The sequence below is a fragment of the Sciurus vulgaris genome (assembly GCF_902686455.1).
Source record: "Sciurus vulgaris genome assembly, chromosome: 2".
Lineage (NCBI taxonomy): Eukaryota > Metazoa > Chordata > Mammalia > Rodentia > Sciuridae > Sciurus > Sciurus vulgaris.
Window position 1 is genome coordinate 36,516,368 of NC_136462.1, and position 20,407 is coordinate 36,536,774.

The 20,407-nt window shown below is 33.2% G+C and overlaps 1 protein-coding gene across 1 annotated transcript in view; it reads right to left on the reverse strand.

The window, feature by feature from the left end:
* The window catches only part of GPHN (gephyrin), a 709,158-nt gene that overhangs the window by 265,799 nt on the left and 422,952 nt on the right, over positions 1–20,407 (reverse strand). The window contains 2 exon segments of the mRNA XM_079127200.1: positions 2,289–2,423; positions 19,184–19,456. Coding sequence (XP_078983326.1) covers positions 2,289–2,423; positions 19,184–19,456 — 408 coding nt within the window.

Genomic DNA, 20,407 nt, shown 5'->3' on the forward strand with positions numbered 1-20,407 from the left:
TACCCAGCATAAAGGCTCATGTTTGGTTTTCAAGTATCCTTCACACTTCTGGTAAAATGCTGCTCCTTAGAGGGTCTTCTTTGATTACCAAAATGAGGTTCTCCCACTATACATTTTTATTTCTTCTTGCTGTGTATTTCAATTGATAGTTATTACATTATTGTGAAATTGTAATTATTAAAGTTGTTTTTCTACCTGTTTATTTTAACATACATTTGAATAAAGTATAAACTCCAAGAGGACAGAGAACATACCTGTTCCTGGTATTAAAGCACTTGTAAGAGTACCTACTTTCAGTTAAGCAGTCTTATAAGACTTTCTATTGGACAGATTAATTTGACTTTCTTTACTCCTTTTAAAAAACAGTATTAAATTGGTTTCTTTTACTATAGTAGTATTCTTTTTTAAAAATTTTTATTTTTTACAGACTGCATTCTGATTCATTGTACACAAATGTAGTAGTATTCTAATTCAGCATTAGAAGTTTATTTTAAAAATTACAAAGAGGCAATCATTTTATCTTAAGGTCTGACAGTGTTGGTAACAATTATCTGAAAGTAATACAATCTTATTCCTAAAAAAATACAGTTCTTTATATGAATTCATTGTCAGTTTAAGTAAGGAAAACATGAAGATAAGTCACTTGCTCCCCTAAAGTTTCTCAATAAGCATATTAATTTAATAAATGTTAACTTTTTTATTTTTACGATTTTACTTTGGTGATATAGAAATACAAAGTAATTTGAAAACTGTAACTGACTCCTCTTTGTAACTAAAATATAATTACAAAATTTTAAAACTGCTCAATAATTACTATATATAATTAAATTTAGCTAAAATATGTTCTGAAAATATTTATAATTATCACATTATTAAGGAAAAATTACACTGTGGCTAGTTCTGTATTCCCAACATTTAGGTTCTAATACCTGATGAAATAAACTTTTAGAATGGACTAATTTACTTTTAATTACTTCCTAGACTTTGTAAATAAGTCTAGCTGATAGAGTTGGAATTTAATTCAAATAATAAGTTATTTTGTTTTAATAATATAAGAACACATATGAGATTTTTCTATGCAATTCAGGGTTTGATAACTCCTTTTTTTATTCAGATGAAAATGTAGGTGACTGACACCCAAATGGCATTAACATACATTTTATGTCTAGAATGTTCTTATGGATTTCTTTCATTGAAAATTTACCATCTCAAATTTAAGTGTCTACAAACAATGATACACAACACTAACACTCTGAAGACTTTGCTGAGCAGGTTGTTATCACGTAACGTAAAACAAACTGCACTACCTACATCAAGAACTGTTTGAGATCACTATGAGTCAAATGCAATTATTACACTTTTAAAACTAATAGAAAAGTTGAAGAACACAGCTATGTAGGTCCTTAAGTTTGATGACAGGAAAAAAAGTCACAGTTTGAAAAATTAAATGTCAGAGCTTCACGATAAAGATAGTGTGTAGCCTGATATCTAACACTGTTTTATTAAATAAGATCCATGTTACTTTTAGTCTTTTGATACCAATATTAGATCTATTACACAGAGAACTTAAAAACAAAAATGACTAACTTATCCAGAGAAGGGACATTCCAGGAGAAAAGTTATATTAATAATTAAGTTTTCTAATTAATTTATCTAGACATAAAGATGTGAGGAAGCAAATAAACCCTCTCATCTTGTCCCACCCTGATTCCATGACAGATTATAAAATATAAAGACTAAGAAATTTCCTCCCTTCCCCAAAGGTTGGCATTAAAACTTTCTAATAAATTTAGATTTGTTTCCAAATATTAGGCAGCAACATTCCAAGCTGAATATGTTTGAAAAAATCTGGAATGATACTAGAGCAGGGAGCTACCCCAGCCTGAAGAAAGTTTTAAAAATTCCTTTGGCTACAGTATTTTGCTAATCTTGCTGTTTACAGCCTCAAATACATTTATCCTCAGTATAAACTAATACTTTTACATATATATTCATAAGTGTGCTAAAAAAATAACAGATATGCAGTAAAGAAACAGGAGTTACAAAAAATGATACCCTTAACGGTGATGTTGGAGTAGATATTTTGCATGAAATTTCTATTTCCTACAACTATTGGTCTATCTAATATGACAATCTGTGAAACAATGGGTGCTTACTATATTATATTTCTTTTATTTCTCATAGTATCTTACATGCAATCAAAACCTGATAAGCAGGGGGGAAATATTGGTTAGTTTTCCCAGATTTCATAGTAAAGCAAGTATAAGGTACAAAGAAACTGTACTTACTTTTGGTGTTGGGCAGGAAGCTGTAGAGAGGCGAGACGTAGCTTGAGCACGAGGCGATTCTGAAGGAGTAGTGCTGAGGGACGCTGTGTCTCGTGGGAGCACCTGAACACCACGAGAAATGATGGAGTCTGGAATCTGAACAAGAGGAAGAATTACAGTCTAATATTCTGAAAATCTGAACAATGTATGAAATCAATACTCGCACCTTGTTTAAGTTTTTTTTTTTTTTTTTTTTTTTGGGGCATTCTTTGCTGCTAGGCTCTCATGTAGCTGCTGTTACTTATGGTAAGGTATAATATATACAAAAGTTTGGGACAGGATAGAAACTTTCATATTTAAAATGTTTTCCCTAATAAATAGACCTTTGTTAAAATTTCTTAAAATACCCATGTAACTGTGTTTTCCTACTTCTGGTAGGACACTGATGAATATATTATTTGAATCACCATTTCCTTTATCTGAAAAATGAGGATGACAGTATCTGCCTCACTGGATTACTGTGATAATGTATGTAACATTTAGTGCTTTTGCATAGTAAATAGTAAATAAATGTTGGCTATTATTATTTATACCTACCAATATGGTAAGAATAAAATGTGATATTCCAAAAATACACAAACATAATGACTGATAGTGTATAGCATTTCTAATATTATTATTTTAGTCTATGCATATTTTAATTCGTGTTTTTGGATATTAGTAATAGGCATGGGTCTACTAATATAATAATGGGAACTAGAACAGTTTCAAGTTATGTGCACAAATTTTTAAAAATTTTATACTACTTTATTTATTTATTTTTTTCTGGTTCTGGGTATTGAACCCAATGGCCTCACACATGGGCTCTGTGCATAAGACTTGAAACACATATTGTAAATGAACCTTTGACTCATGGAGATTATAAGATTGTGCATAATTCAATGTCTATCTCTGAGAACTCACCCCTTTGCACATTAAATAGTTGGGATTATTTTAAGGTAGAGGATTAAAGAAAAAAAATTGAATTTTATTCTCTAACATAGTTTGGCCCCAATGTCAATTAGAGAATGGAAGCTTGTTCTGTAAAAATGGGAAGAAAAATGGACAGAGGTCTGACTATTTGGCTCTTTTTCCCCTGCTGTCTTTAAAACAAATAAACAAACTAACAGTTATTCAAGTCTTGTTATTTTAAGCAATTATTCAAGGGCTCTCAAACTCACTTGGGGCTAAAGGAAAGAGAAGAAATCTACAATTTTAGAAGGCCCTAAAGAAGGGGATAAAAGTGGTAATGGTTGAAACATATCTATCTCACAGATGGACAAGTAACAACTGATTCAGTGTCCATCACAATTGATAGAACCTACTGTGGTCATGCCCAACTATACAGGCCTCCTCCATGTTTGTGTCCTCTATTCTACAATCCATTACTTACTGTGTTACTTTCTGGAATTCTAAAACTATCCTGCATTCTGTTTAATGAGCACCTGTAACTTTCTTGTCCCCTATCTGTGGGTACCCAATACCTTATCTATGCTAACTGTTAAAAAAAAAAAAAAAAAAAAAAAAAGCTCTTTTTAACCTGTTTTACAAGATACTTTCTTTTCTGTTCTTTATTAGAGAAGATATCTGACACACTGGTGAATTTCTGTAAAAAAAAAAAAATCTTAGCTTACTTAAGACTCTTGCTCCAAACAAAGCAACAGAGTTCTTAAAAAAAAAAAAAAAAAAAAAAAAGCATTAGGCAGACATTTTATTAACAAGTTTTGGAAAACTTAAAGGAGGTTTTCCCAGGTGCTCTCTGGCCTCTGATTAACATGTTATAAAAGGGATTTCCATTTGTAAGGGGGTCTCCCACTGTTGAGTAAAGATATTAAGTGTGGAGAGTGGTGACTTGGATCATGGTCTCTTACTGCCTTGTGGCTGTGGCTGGGCCTGTGCTTGTGCTGGAAACTTTCTGTGCAAAGGTGCAGGACAAGATTGCCAAGATTGCTATAGTGATGTTCTGCCTGAGGAAGGTCTGTGCAAAGTCACAGAACTGTATTAGTCTTGACCTTGAGCTCAGACACCAGCTGCTAGGGATAGAGAATTCTGGGCATAACAAGATAACCACAATGTCTTACAAGTGCTGCAAACTTCAAGTCTGTCTGCTTTGCAGAAACTTTCCCACAAATAACCTTTTGATGATAAAACCTATATAATAAATGGGCTGTACTAGCTCTGGATCACTATTCCTCCATTAGAGATTGGTGTCCCATCTGGTTCCAGCTTTCTCTCTGTAAGTGTTTGTCTTTCTTAATCCCCCATTGCCCTTCGCCAGGTTCTAGGTTCTACAGTGCAGGTCACGCATATAAGTTTGCATAACAAACATCACCTCTAAAATTTTGTTTTTATTGGACCTGGCCTATGTCCTTCTCAGTGATGTTTAGGCTAATTCTGTGACTTTGAGATGAAAATTTTCTCCTTTGTTTTAAATAAATCATACCTTTGCAAGGTCAGAGTTAAGATTAAGGATTATATAGGACTATGGTAATCATATCAACAAATTAAAAAATCTAGCAAAGGGTAAATCCAGCTGAAAGATATAATCTTGCTTTCTATCTATCTTTGTATTTATGTTTGTATACATGTACATAGTGTATGATGTGTCTACATGGTTGTTGGGGGCTGTGCCATGTTGACCACGCCAGAATGGTGCCTGATCACATCTGCAGTGAGGAGGTTAATTGACATAAGCACACTCAGGTGATTTGTCCTCCATGCACACAGTGTATGCGCATGTGTTCTCAAGCACTCCTAATTGTGCCTGCTCGGACATCAAGCGTCTGGCCTAATCTTTGCGTAAGAGGCGTGGCCCTGCTCTCCTTCTCCTGGAGGTGATATAAGCGTAGGCGGAGCGAGACAGTGCAGCAACTAGAAGAAAACGCGTGGCAGCAGCCAGAAGAAAGGAAAAACACGGCAGCTAGTAGGAGACACGCAGTAGCAGCTAGCAGGAATAGGGCAAGAAGAAAGAAAGGAACACGGTGGCAGCTAGTAGAAAGAAGCAGTGGAAGGCAGATCACAGAGCGGAGAACTGAGACGCATCACTAAAGCACCTTAGGTAGATGCACCCTTAGTTCACAGGATGCAGGACGCACCAGTAAGAAGCAGTAGACCTTAAGTGAGGCGTAGCAAGTCTCTCTTCCTCTAAGCTCTAAGCAAAGCCTGTCCTTCTCTCAAAGTCTCTCTTAAGCAAAATCTCTCTCTCTCTCCTTTCAAAGCAAGTAAGCCTCATTTCCTCTATCCTCTATAAACAAACAAGCAAGAAAAGCAGTGCACTAAAGAGAAAGATAGAAGTAGCTCAGTTTCCAGTCCACCACCCATAAGACCCGTGCAAATTGTTGCTGCAAGTGGTGACAAATATCCACAGATTTTGTACTGCAAAGAGCCAGTGACACATGGTACCAAATCTGCTTATAAATGAGTGTTCATAAATTATAAAAAAATGGATCTAAAGATCTTTTAGTTCTTGTGAATTAAATAAATCTTTGACAAATAATTTAAATTTGTTGGTAAGATTATGAGAAATAGAAAGTCCAGTGGTCCATTTTTATAATATAGTATTTAGCCTTGAATGCAAAGTTACTGGGAATATAAGACAAACAGTTGGAGGAGAAACAGAGCAGAGGAAGGTTACCCACACAATAGCACAACAGCCTGCCTATGTAGTAGACTCAAAGGTCTTGCACTTGAACAGTGCCTTGACCAACAGGATGGAGGTGGGGGACAGGAGAATCAAATGAGAAAGTAAGAACTATCTAAGGTGCCATAATGAACTCACCCCAGGAAGATCTTCCCATTGCAAGAGAACAAAGAGAGGAGAAGACAACTAAAGGTACATGTCTTTAAGTAACCCAAGAGGAGAATGTAAAACCTTTGGAGACTGTGCACACTATAGTAAAGTAGTCAGCCAATGAAGAACCAGGTGTGGGACCATGCAGAGGAGGGGATAAAATACTGGTTGTAACCACTCTGGATGTGCCTGTTCACCAGACATCTGATCTTGCAAGACCTTCAGTAAAGTTTTGCTTCCACTGCACCTCATGTCTCTGAGTCCATCATTTGGTTTGGGTAGGTGAGTATGTTTCTCACAAGATAAAAAAGTAAGGATGTCTTTAAGGTTATTAACATATGCTTTTTTTTTTTTTTTTTTTTTTTTTTGCCTAGGTTATAAAGCAGTTGGAATGTATTTGTCTCTGTTAAGATGTTTAAAGTACAATGCCCATTGCTCTTTGGGTTTTTCTTTACAGGAAAAAAAATGGCTTAAAATGTTAACTATGCTTGTTGACTATCTTAGTTTTCATAGGTAATCTGAAAACAGCTGTTTAAAATGGGTAAATTAGGTTTGACATAAAGGGGATAAATATTTATAAATGTATTTGTTAGAGAAGACAACTGAGACATATCTAAGTTAACACACTTAAACATCAACTACTAAATATAAAGTCAAGTTCTCTTGGCTTCTTAAATTCTGTAAGACAACAATATTTGGGTCTATTAATGTTTTTATAAATTTTTGATATATGGAAAAACAGATTAAATTGCTTTGTCATTGGTTCTTCACTAAAAAGCAAGTATTGAGTTAAAATTCTAATAGATGTAATATTATATACAAAGAATACAAAATTTTAAGTTGCGGTTTGATTAAAATACCACAAAAAGCATAAAGAATTTTGTATTATTGAGAAAAAGGAGTAATTTGTATAAGTTCAGACATTTTATGAAGGTGAGACCAGGGCAAAGAACAGATAGCACAGATAATGAACGACTGAGTTTGGAAGATGAGGGCTAATTCAAAAGGAAATAAAATGCTAATACCTCCAGAATACTTCCCCCTCCTCCCAAACTGTTGTCAGGGTTATCTGCCTCCAGGGAATTGTTCCTACAAGCAAGGAGGTGTTAATGAGTACCCCCTGGGTTGCCCCTTTCCTGCCCTTTGGTCATTCCAACCTTTGGGTAGACAGAGTGGGAGGAGGAGGAGGCATGAGAAGAAAGGAAACCTGAAATCTGTAAAAGGGGTAAGACAGCCCCACACCCTCTGACACCAGCTCTAGACCCTCTTCTCTCTGGAGAAGTTCTCTCTCTCTCTCTCTCTGCCCACCTCTCTCTCTCTCCTCTTTCTGTCTTCTTCTCTACTCTTCTCTTCTCTCCCCCCTCTCCTCTCATTCTCTCCTCTCCCTTTCTCCCCCTACCTCCTCTCTCCCTCTCTCCCTTTCTCTCTCTTCCTCTGTCTCTTTCCTCTCTCCCTCTCTCCCCATCCTCTCCTTTCTCTCCTCTACCTTTTAAATAAAACTTGTTTTCTTGCCTCAGCATTTCTCAGGTGTTTAATCTTCAACACCAGGGGAAGGAAGACCCAATCCTGATTTTCAAGACCTGTTTCAAAGGTTGTTTTAAATTATAAACTTAAGGAAAGTAAAAAGGCAGAAAAGAATCATGTAGAAGAAAGATATATACTAAAGTCATAGGTATGAGGATGTATTTCAAAAAGTAAAGTTAAAAGATAAAGGAAATGATTTTGGATGAAAAAGGATTTTGTATGGTAAAGTAAGATTTTCGTCCTAAAGTCTAAAGTAGGAAAGAGAGGACAAGACTTAGGATGTAAACAATTGTAGACTTAAGTCAGAAAAGGTTTAAGGAAGAAAATTTTAGGAAATTTGCATTTGTGATTAGGTTGACTATAATTAAGTTATTGGAAGATTTTTCTAAGATCAAAATTTAACATATTGATATAAAACTAGAATCTAAAAATCTATGTTTATAGCAATGATGTTTTCTTAAAACATTAATATGCTTTTAATAACACTTATAAAGAATGGGTTTAAAGAATCAAGATTTTGTGTTTTATCAAGATAATTTCTTGTGTCTATTAGGTTTTCATTATTTAAAAAAGCTAAGTATAAAAGAATTAGCATTTGTTCAAGTATGTGTGTTAAAGTCCAAAATGATTATTGTGTAACTTTAACAAACAACTATGATTTGAATTATCTGATTAGAGACATGTATACATCTAAGGGCTAAATATACCATGAATATTTACATAAGTATTATACAAGAGTTTGTAAAGTTACGGTATATAGGTTTGTTTAACACATGGTAACTGATAAATGCTCTCCTTTGTACAATATGAAGCATTTTTTATTGTATGTATGATATGCACTTGTACATCACATAGAAAGTCTATTTGTAGTCATTAAGTCCTAAGCTTATAAGGGTCTAGAGCTATTCTTTGATTTTTGTCAGTGCTATTAACCTATACAAACCTAACACTTCTATGTAGCTGTAATGCTAATTACTACTGGCTTCTATGTATGTTAAACTTATTTGTGCTCCCAAGTGTACAAGTATTCTACAATGCAAAGCTTAGGAAAATATCAAGCTACTGTCCTCCAAACTAAAATTATAGGAACACCCTTTTCCATGTTTAAATTTGTTTAACAGTGGTCTGCTTTATGCTTTGAATATAGCCATTGCTGCTTTGCCACTAGGACTTATTTTTAAAGAGACCTGTTTCTTTCTCTTCCTCTCTCCCTCCCCCTCCGTAATCCTGGGGGAAACTTGATTACTTTCATTCCCATCCTTAGGCAGAATATCTGTTCATCCACCACAGGAATGAAGTAATTCAGACTTTAGAGATGGCATCAAAAGATCTCAGAAATGACTCTCTCCCAAATTAACAAATGAATTACAACTCTGGACAGAGAACACATAGAATGCGGCCTTTGAATGACCTCTTTAAAAAACCCCTGTTTCTCAATCTGCAATGTATGAGTGTACCTTTTTCCCCACTTGGTGGGCAGCATTTATTGTTACTTGTATTCTTGACAGTTACATTCTGACTGGAGTGAGATGAAATATCAGTGTAGTTTTAATTTGCATTTCTCTAATTGCTAGAGATGCTGAATATTTTTTCATGTATTTGTTGATCATTCATATTTATTCTTCTGAAAAGTGTTTGTTCAGTTCCTGACCCATTTATTGATTGGATTGATTTTATGGTTTTAAGTTTTTTTGAGTTCTCTGTGATGATTCCTTATAACCTAAGAATGGAATTACCTTTTAACTCAGTTATCCCACTTCTCGGCATATATCCAAAGGATTTAAAATCAGCATACTGCAGTGATGCAGCCACATCAAAGTGTACAGCAGCACGAGTCACAATAGCTAAGCTATGGAGTCAACCTAGGTGCCCTTCAACAGATGAATGGATAAAGAAATTGTGGTATATATACACAATGGAATATTTTTCAGTCATAAAGAAGAATGACTTTGACATTTGCCAGTAAATGGATGGATCTGGAGACTAACACGCTAAGTGAAATAAGGCAATTCCAAAAAATTAGAAGTCGAATGTTTTTTCTGTTATGTGGAAGCTAAACCACAATATGGGGTAGGTGGGATAGAAGTTCAGAGGATTAGACAAAGGGGAATGAAGGAAAGGGAGAGGAGATAGGAATAGGAAAGATAGTAGAATGAATCTAACATAATTGTCCTATGTACATTACAAAAAATACCTAAATGAATTCTACCATTATATATACCCACAAGAATGGGGTCCTAATTAGAATAAAATATATTCCATGATTATATATTTATATCATAATGAATTCTAGGACTAAAAAGAATAACTAAAAAGGATAAAAAATATCACCTAGAGTGCATATTATTCAAAACCCTCTTTGTCATCAGAGTCTTCTAGAATCATAACTAAAGAATAAAAGAGGTTTACTATCAACAAAAAAACAACAAAAACAACAACAAATGCTGTTCCCCTTGATGGGCAGAATCATAGCCCCAGGGACAGGATGGTGGTGGCATTAATACAACAGTGTGAATGTATTTAATGTGCCAGAACTATATACTCAAAGTGGTTTAAATGGTGAATTTATTTTATGTATATTTTATCATAGTGAAACAAATAATTGTTAGAAATCTGACTTATGATGTGAATATATGGGGAATAATAATTTAATAAAGAACAAAGACTAAAAAAAAACCCCAAAACCTTATTTTTCCTTTTTCTCAAAACTATATTCTTATTGGATTGGCATCAGGAACAAAGACTGCAGTTTTGGTAACGTGTGTGCTCTTAATTGTATTAAAACTATCATGTTTGAGCAAAAATAATTAGCTGTGTCCAAATGTATGGCATTCCAAACTGTGCAACTGTGATAATTAAAAAGATTGACCATTAGTCACCTAGGGAGTACATCTGTAAACAGGGCATTCTGTTTTATTTTTAAAACATTTAATTTATTCCTAAAAGACAAATTAAGTGGAACTTTGTCATTTAATATTTTGCAATTGGATAAAAGTAACCTGCTACTGACAAGTTAATATGGAAAATCATCTTGATCCTTACACTGGGGTGTGAATTTATATGTATTTTTGAAAAGATAATAAGAGCCTGACTCACTTTAGAGGTCAACAACTTAAACCATAAAAACCTTTTGCTACTTTTCCACAAAGAAAGGAAATTAAGAGATCTCTTTCTGTTTGATTCATCTTTTAGATGTGATATTATTATATTAACTGTTCTTAAAATAGACTCCAAAAACAATACATGAGAACTTTGTTTTCTTATACTTCTAAACTAAATTTAGAAAGAGGGCAAGAATTAACTTCAAATATAAAAATTTAAGCTCAGATTTTTGCCAAAAGGCCCACTTCACCTGGGACAAGGCTGTGCCTCTTGCCCTGCTCCATGTTAGGATGGTCCCTCAAATAGGCTAAAATTGAGCCCATTTAAAGTTCTGTTCAAAATGATAAATGTTTACCATACAGATTACTGTGATTCCTCCCCCCCAACAGGTTTAGTACAAAACTAAGTTAGTGTTTGGGTAAATTATAAAAAGTATTAAAAGTTTTAAAAAGAAATACACAATTTCTTTTTAAACAATTTTTTAATGTAAAAATTTCTCACTATAGTTCCATTTTCACTTCTCCTGATTGTTAATGAGAGTGAGCTTCTTTTCATACATTTAATGATAATTTAGATTTAGATTATATTGACAAATTATGGGTTTTTGTAGAAGCTGAACAGATATCAAAGGTACATTAACATTATAAAGGTTATATTTCTTGTTTCAGAGCTATTATACAAACTGAATATATCTTTGTTCTTGTTAATTTTATTTTGTATTTTCCTTGTAAAATTTTAGAATTGTTCCCTGGTAGCAGTTTGCAGAAATGCAACTTCTAGCATAATAATCTGAGTTAATTTGAGATAAAAAGCCATCACTTACAGGATAGATATGATATGACACTATGACACTGACTCCCAATACTAATACTGACCCTAGTTAAATGGAAATATAACTAAAATTACAAAAGTTAAAATTAAAACTGAATAATCCCACTTCAAGGCTGGTAGAACTGGCCATGTGGATATTAAGCAACTGAGAAGTGGAGCCCGTAACCAAAGAAAATAAAAGGTCTAAAAAAAAAAAAACCAGTCAGGGACTTGCTACTCCAGCAAGTCACCTGACTCCTGATCATGGAGACGGTGAGAACACTAGCAAACAGAAAGCCAAACAGTATATACTTCGTAAATATGAGGGTCATTGAAAAGGAAATGTACCTAAGACCAAGGGAAACCACATGTGGACAGCAAGATCCTGACCTATCCTGGTAAAGGAAAAGAATGAGAAGCCCAGAGGCTCCTCAAATATTCCTAACAAAACCCCTGAGGCATCTGGGTTGATCTTAATAGTAAAAAGAAAAGAGGTTAATTTTTGGTCAATATAGGTTTCACCTACTTGGTCTATTTGTGTGTGTGTGTGTGTGTGTGTGTTTTACTGGAGGTTGAACTCAGGGCACTCTGCCACTGAACTACATCCTCAATCTTTTTTATTTTTTATTTTGAGACAGGGTCTCTCTCACTAAGTTATCTAGGCTTGAACTTTACCTCAGCCTTGTAAGTTGCAGGAATTATAGGTGTGCACTGCCTACCTGTGATAACCACCATTCTACTCTCAACTTATATAAGTTTAACTTTTTTTTAAAGATATCATATATGAATTAGATCATGCTGTATTTATCTTTCTGTGCCTGGTTTATTTCACTTAGTGATCTCCAGTTTCACTCATGTTGCTGTGAATGACAAGATTTCATTCTTTTATGACTGAATAGTCCAAACAGACATTCTCAAATTGAAAATTATAATTAAAAGGAAAAATTCACTATAGGAATTCAGAAGCACATTTAGCCAAAGGGGAAAAAATAACTAGTGAAGTTGAAGATAAGTCAATTGAAATTATCTAGTCTGAGAAGCAAAAAGAAAAATTAGAAAAAAGTGAGATTATATATATATACAATGGAGTTTTACTCAGCTAAAAAGAATGAAATTATGTCATTTGCTGGTAAATGAGATAAAACTTAGAAAATAGGAATAAAAAAGATCTCAAGAAAATAGGAGGAAGAACAGAAGAATAGAGCAAGAAGACCATGAGGGAGGAAGGTAGAGAGGGAAGAGGGAGGCATTGGGGAATGAAATTGACCAAATTATGCTATGTGTATGTACAAATATATCACAACAAATCCCACTTTTATGTATAATTATAATGTACCAATTTAAAAAAATGAAAGGTAGACTAATGGAGCAAAGAAAGGATCAGGAGGGTAGAGTAGAGGAAAAGGGGAAGAGCCAGGCAACAAAACTAATCAAATTATGTTATATGTATGTATGTATCAATACATCATAGTGAATCCCACTATTATATATAATTGTAATGCACCAATAAAAACATAAAAAATAAATGAAAGTAAAAAACTAAAACAGGTCTTAAGGAATCTGTGGAATATTGTTAAGTCTGCAAAGATATACATAATGGTGGCGCCAGAAGAAAAAAGAAGCAATAAATATTTAAGGAAATAATGCCTGAAAACTCCCCAAACTTGATAAAAGACCTGATTATACACAAAAAGCCCAACAATCTCAAGAATGATAAATTAAAAATCATGGACACTGAGACACATTATAATCAAACTGTCAAAAGTGACAAAGACAAAGAGAATCCTGATCATCAAAAGACTAACAGAGGGTGCATGGAAGATGGTGGAATGAGACAGACATCATTACCCTATGTACATGTATGATTACACAAATGGTATAAATCTACATTGTGCTCAACCATAGAAACGAAAATTTGTTCCCCATTTGTTTACAATGAATCAAAATGCAGTCTGTAAAAATAAAAAAAAAAAAAGATTAACAGCTGATTTCTCAACCACATTTGCTGAAAACAAGGGAATCAGAAGGGAGTGAGATGATAAACTCAAAATGCTAAACATAAAAAAAAAAGAAAAGAAAAGAAAAGTGTCAATCAGGAATCCTATATCTGGCAAAACTATACTTCAAAAATGAAAGGAAAATTAAAATTCCCAGACACATAAACACTAAGAAAGTTTATTGCTACTGGATCTGTCTTATAAGAATTCTTAAAGGGAGTCCATAAACTTGAAATGAGAGGATATTAGATAGTAACTGAACTTTGTGTGAATAAATAAAGAACTCTACATAGGTTAAGTACTCTATATAGGTAAATATAATTTAAAATAAAACTATATAAAACAATTATAAATCTATGATGATACCAGTACCATGTACAAATGTGTAATTTGTGAAAATACACAAGCAAAAGAAACAGCAAATTCTTTATATAATAATGAAACTAATGTGGTATTAATTCAAACTAGATTGCTGTAAAGTTGTTAACTAATTCCAAGGACAACCACTAACAAAAATAAATAAAAACTGTTGAGTGAAAGAAATGAAAGGAATCAGAATAGTACACTAGAAAGTTAGCTATGATAAAAAAGAAAGCAATGGAAGAAATGAGAAGCAAAAAAGATGACCTATAGAAAACAAATATTAAAACAAAACAAAACAAAAACTGCTGATGTAATTACATTAAGTATAAACCAATTAAACTACCCAATTAAAGGAAATTGGCTGTATAGATCAAAGAAAACATGATTTAACTCTATGTTATCTATAAGAAATTCACATTAGACTCCCAAAAGCAATCAGGTTGAAGGTGAAAGAAACAATAACCAAAAGAGACCTGGAGAGGCTATAGCAATATCAGACAAAAGACTTGAAGATCAAAATTATTACAGGAGAAAAAGAGTCATTAATTACATAATGATAAAAGTTAATCAAGAAAGGAGAACACAAATATACATAAAGCAAAAACTGACAGCACTGAAGAGAGAAAAAGCTCAACAGTAATGACGAGAAACTTCACCATCCTACTTTCAATAATGTTTAGGATAGCTATTCAGAAGATCAACAAACAACATATAAGATTTAAACAATAGTATAAACTAGCCCTATATTGATCATATGTAGACCACTTTTCCCAATAATGGCAAAATACAGATTTTTCTCAATTGAACAATAAGCATCCTTCAGAATATACTTTATATTACTGCCACAAAAGACATTTAAAAAGATTAAAATCTTACAATTTAAAAAAACCACAATTGACATGGATAGAAACAATAAAACCACATATGTGTGCTTCTACATACTTTAATTTTCTGACCCAAACTTTATAATGTATTCCTGGTCATTTATAATAGTGTCATTTATTTCCAGGCAGGTTCTCTCTGATGTTCTTATCAAATGCTCTAGAAAGAGAGATTTCTTCCCAACTTACCATGTGGATTTGACATATGTTTTTCTCTATATCTTTTTACCAAGAGAAAAATCACCAACTCTTCCCAGGGCACACAGAAGATTTTCTTTCATTCAGTGCTGCTTGGGAGAATCATTATTGAACTGGACTTCTTCAGAAGATTTAATTCTGTCCATGAGATGGGATTTCCTATTATTTATCTCCAAGGGTATCTTTTCTCTTTGTCTTAAATTTATACTTTTTCTGTCATGAATTTTGATTTCTGAACCTATCATTTGCCTTCAGACTATAAAACACAAATTGTCATTTTCAGATTTTTATCTAGTCTCAAGGAGAAGAACTTCACATTTAGCATAGAGAGGCAGGAATTTTTTGTTTTTATTTTTTCCTTTTTCTTCTTTCTTTATGTCACATTTCCCTTCCTCTATCCTCTTGAATCAGGTTTTTTACCCAAATATGAAACTGAAGGAAGTCCTATTTGGTATATGTAGCTATTATTAGGTATATTTTTCATCTCTTTGATGAGACAGAAATATTGATGCATATTAGAGAAAAGACTTGGTTATAACAATAGTATACCTATCTACCTCTAATTAGTCTTCTAAAAATTATTTATTAGTTCATAGAACTGGAAAATCAAGAGTTAGATATAGCTCAACAGGGGCTTGGGTGGTTGGTTCAAATAACAGGATCAGGACTCAATATTTCTACCTTCCATTTCTCAGGATTGCTTCTTTACCATTGATACCATTATGTAGGACTTCTTTACAACATCACAAAAAGGCAGTTCTTGGAATTTTACATATTTCTTCATTCATATTTGCCAAAAACCCAGAATTTGTATCCCTAGTACTTCACATAAAGTCTAAGAGACAAGACTTTTTGACTGTGACTGGCTTGAATTAAGTATTCATTGAATTAATAATGGTGGTTGGGTGAAATAGTTATGCTATTTACATTAAGCCAGTCCACCCAAATTATGTGACTGAAGTGCAGTGTAGTATTAGGAGTAGGGAATGGCAAATGGTTGCTTATGTAGCTAATAACAAATATCCATTACATGAGGCATTTCCCAAGTCTTTTATCTCCTGAAATAGTAAGTTCATCAGTTTGACAATAATTAGCAACTAAGAATTAAAGAGTCAGTACATGGATTGTTTTACTTTCTGAATTATAAGTAGAAAATGGAGTAAGGAAAAGTAAATAAGTAATAAAAAGAAAAACTCTAGCTAGGCTGTAAATTCTTTATAGACTAGGACAATCTATTCATATTTGCATTTTGAAGCACTAAGAGTACTAAAGTCTTTCCTTTTCTTTATTTTCTGTTACTATTTCCTCCTTTTCATTCTTTCTTATTCTTTCCTTCCAGGGATCAAGAACAAGAACATTATACTCTTTGCTGTATTACTCTTATTATCATTTATCAAAGGAAGTATAATGATGTTACTACTACTTAGAAAGAATTACTAAACACCAGTTAATAAAGTAGAAGTTCTGGATGATGCCATAGGAGGACACTCAGTGAGAACAGTATAACAGCCATTTTCAACTTGTTCCTCCAGAGAACAAAGTCCTAAAAATTTAAGGCATCCATCATATGTAATAACTAACTTCCCTCCTATGTATCTCAAATGGTACTAGTTATAGGAGAATTGAAAAAAAGAGCCACACAAGTAAATTTTGGTACACTAATCTGAAACTCAGAATATAACTTAAAATCTTGGCTATGAATACAGAAACTTCCAATTACCTTAGTTTGAAAACCCAGAATGATTATTGTAGTGAATATGGCTGCTTTGATGACAATACAAAATGACTGCTTTAATTTTGGTACATTTTGGAATGTTTGCAGCAAAGCTATATCTGGAAAATTCACATGATGTTGTCTATTGGAATTTGCCAATTACTAACAAAGATTTAAATTTTCTACTCAGTCTTTGACTAATTAAAGTTTATTTCCAAATAAATATAAAGGCTAAAGTCTTTTATTTGGTAATGTGTCTCCCAAAAGATTACTGATGCTAAGTTGCTGGAGTTTTTTCCCTCCAAATCTTGGGTGTTTTTTTTTTCCTCCCAAGTACTTAAAAGTTAAATTTCACTTTATTACGTTATTGTTGTTGTTCCATTTTATATCCATATTAAGGATTAAGAAGGATTCTTTTTTCTTTGAGCCATGGTCTAACATCACTACTTATCACTACTGAGTGATTTATATTTGCCACTTTATTATACTTTTCTAATCTGGAATGTTTTGGAATTTTAAAACTATCATTCAACCAGTGCCTGAGAGAACATAAATACTTGAAAGTTTGATTCTAAAGATATGTAAATCAGAGAATTTGCATTAAAATTCAACCCCTTAAATGGTTGTAATGAGAACACAGTGAAGGAAAATAAATGAGATGCAAAATCATGATGGAAAAAAAAATGAGAAAGGTAAATACAAATTAAATATTAGCTTGACTAATCTATCTAGATTTTTTAAGACTCAAAGTGATCCTTTTAAGGGGTTATCTTTAGTCAATTTATTTAAAGATAATCAATAAATATTCTAAGAAAAAATTTTGGAGCAACAAATGTCTTAAAAGTTGTGATGAATGCTCATTGTCACAAACTAAAGAATCAATGATAGCAGAGATCTTTAGGTATAAGACAAACTATTATATTCCTCGATGAATTGTGCTCAGTGTCACTTATACTTTCACAAGACACTGCTGAAGATCCATCAAAATAAAATAACACATCTTCCATGATATGTTATAGCTCACCTCCAAAGAGAAGAAGGATGTGTATTTGCAAAATCATTAATGCAAAAGCCTCTTGTCTTACCCGTTCATCTGTACTGCCTGTTGCATGATGGGGATAATTGATGAGACCAGGGATGGGCTGCTCACCATGTGCCATGATAACAGCAGGACTGGTGTAGAATGGATGCTTCTAATGCACAACACATAACAATTATGAATATAGTGACAGGAAAACATGCAACTACAAAAGCAACATGACTAAAAGGAAAATTGGTGAAAACAAATGGAACAATGATATGCCAAAATTTTCTAAATATGTTGTAACAAAATCAGCTTAGATTTCAAAATCTATAAACTTTCTCCTTAAGACTGAAACTGATGGTACTTTTTTACTCTTTTAATTAAGAGTAAAAGACAAGAAACATCTCAATGATTTAAAAATGTACCTATTGCACCTTTTGTTCCATTAAAAAATCACACACAACTTAAACACTTACTAGTATTAGGTAAGGACTTAATAGATTATTGAATAATCTGGATATAGAATCATCTTATATTCATTGAAGGAACCATTTGCTAGTTGCCTTAACGGACACTTGGAAGGGATTTCTCTGATTTTATTCTCTATTTTCTCAATAAACACCTCACTATGCTCATAGCCAAAATATCTGAATGTCCTATGCAACTCTGCAAATCACTTCATAAAGCAATTAAATTTCAACCTTTGTGCTATTAATCAATGAATAATTATCATTTGTACAAGTGATATGCTGCTTTCTGAAAATATTAAAAGATTAAAATATTAAAAGAATTCTACGAGGTGTGAGTCACAGTGTAAGTCATTTAGTGACTTTAAAATGACTGAATTTACTCTAAATATCTCAGAACTATTCAAAGAGAATTTCCAATATGTTGGTATTAACTAACAATGTTTATTATTTTATTAAGTTAAAAATGCAAGTGTATTATATCCATTTCTTCTCTATACTACTATGGTAATTTGTGTCCAGTAATATTTGAATAAGTGTTTAGTTGAGGAAAATTTGATAATTGCTTAAAAGCCTTGTCTTTAAAAAGTTTTTATTAATTCATCCCAACTTATTTCTTGAATCTTCTAAGGTCTTTTAACTTATTTTCTACAGTTAAGAATTTATTAAGTTTTGATGTTCTTCATATGTAAATATTATATATTTAATATGTCCATAAAATGATACCTTCAAAGAGTTCTTAATAGCACATTATTTGTCATGGAAGCTATGACTTTAATAAGTGGCAGCAGTAACTATAATGCCTCATAGCACAAAATAAACTCCAATGTCTTTAAGGATCTATATCCAGAAGGAAACATAGTAATAGAGTGTAATGGATATTCCAGTTCTTTATTTTTTTAGGACGTTCTAGAGGAAAAATGGAAGGATAAGATGGAAAGAGGGATGAAATCAATACATTCACCTGGGGGTTCTCCAGATCTCAGAGCCTCTCTCAACAGGCTTACCTTGGCAGCAATGGCTGCTGCAGTTATATGTGATGAAGAACTATCTTCTGTTGAAGCAACACCACTGTCTTTCTTCTCTTCTTCCTCTTCCTCACATTGTACCCCTTTGTCTTCTGTCTGTTTATGGGGGCTGGTTGTAGGAGGAGGGGAGAGAGGAGGTGGTGGAGAAGGCAAATCTTCAAGTTCATCGTGCACCTCCTTTACTTTTACAATGGCATCACGTAAAAGGTCAATGGCATGAGGTAGAGCTGGCAGTATGAACTGAAAGCATTCCTGTCCACAAGAAAAATAAAGGAAAAAATGATGCAGCCTTTTTCTACACATATAAAATGGTGTCAATCAAATTGATTCTTGATTTTGGATTTGCATTTCCTTCTATAATCTCAAATACGAATTACATTTAAAGCATTGCTTTTGCAATGTGAAATATAAAGTAAACATGGCATACAGTATTCTCCATGAACTATAGAACTATTAAGCTGGTACTACAGTACTAGATAAGCACATGCTGCATTTTTTTTTAAAGGTTAACATCTGATACAACTTTAAGGTATAAAAATGCATTATGAGAAAGGTGGGAAAGGTAAAAGTTTTCATATTTTCAGTTAGAGCAGGACACTAGAACTGATAAACCACATGAGGACCAGATTATTTTGTTCAGAAAGCTAAAGTTGTGACTATCATAATAAAGTATAACTAGGAAACATTATACAATATGTAAAAATAGAAATGAGCTTATATATTGACTTGCATAAAGTAAACAATCTGTTGCTCAGGTGCTGATATTACCTATATTATATTACCAAAAGAGAAATAGTGAGAAGTTATAACCAAAACAGAGCCAGGTATGTCGGGGAACAGGTAGAAGTCTTTCTCTTTCACATTTAAAGTAACATCTTATAAACTAAAATTTGAAGAAATAACTTAAAAAAATTTGGGGAGATTACTGGCATACCTGGAAGGCTGCCTAATCTTTTGACCTCTTTTTGTATAGCTCAATTAATTTACTGTATAGTAAGAATTTAACCTTGACCAAAAGGCAGTCTAGCCTTTACCCTTAGCTTCTAGAAGGTATCTCTAGACCCTTGGAATGACATGCCTGATAAAAAGTTTTGCCTGTAGACTTTGGCCACCAGGCACTAAGAAATCTGGATACCAAAGGCTCAGGTTAGCATTCTTAGCTGGCAATACTCTGAAAGTACTGTTACACATTGAGGTCAGATT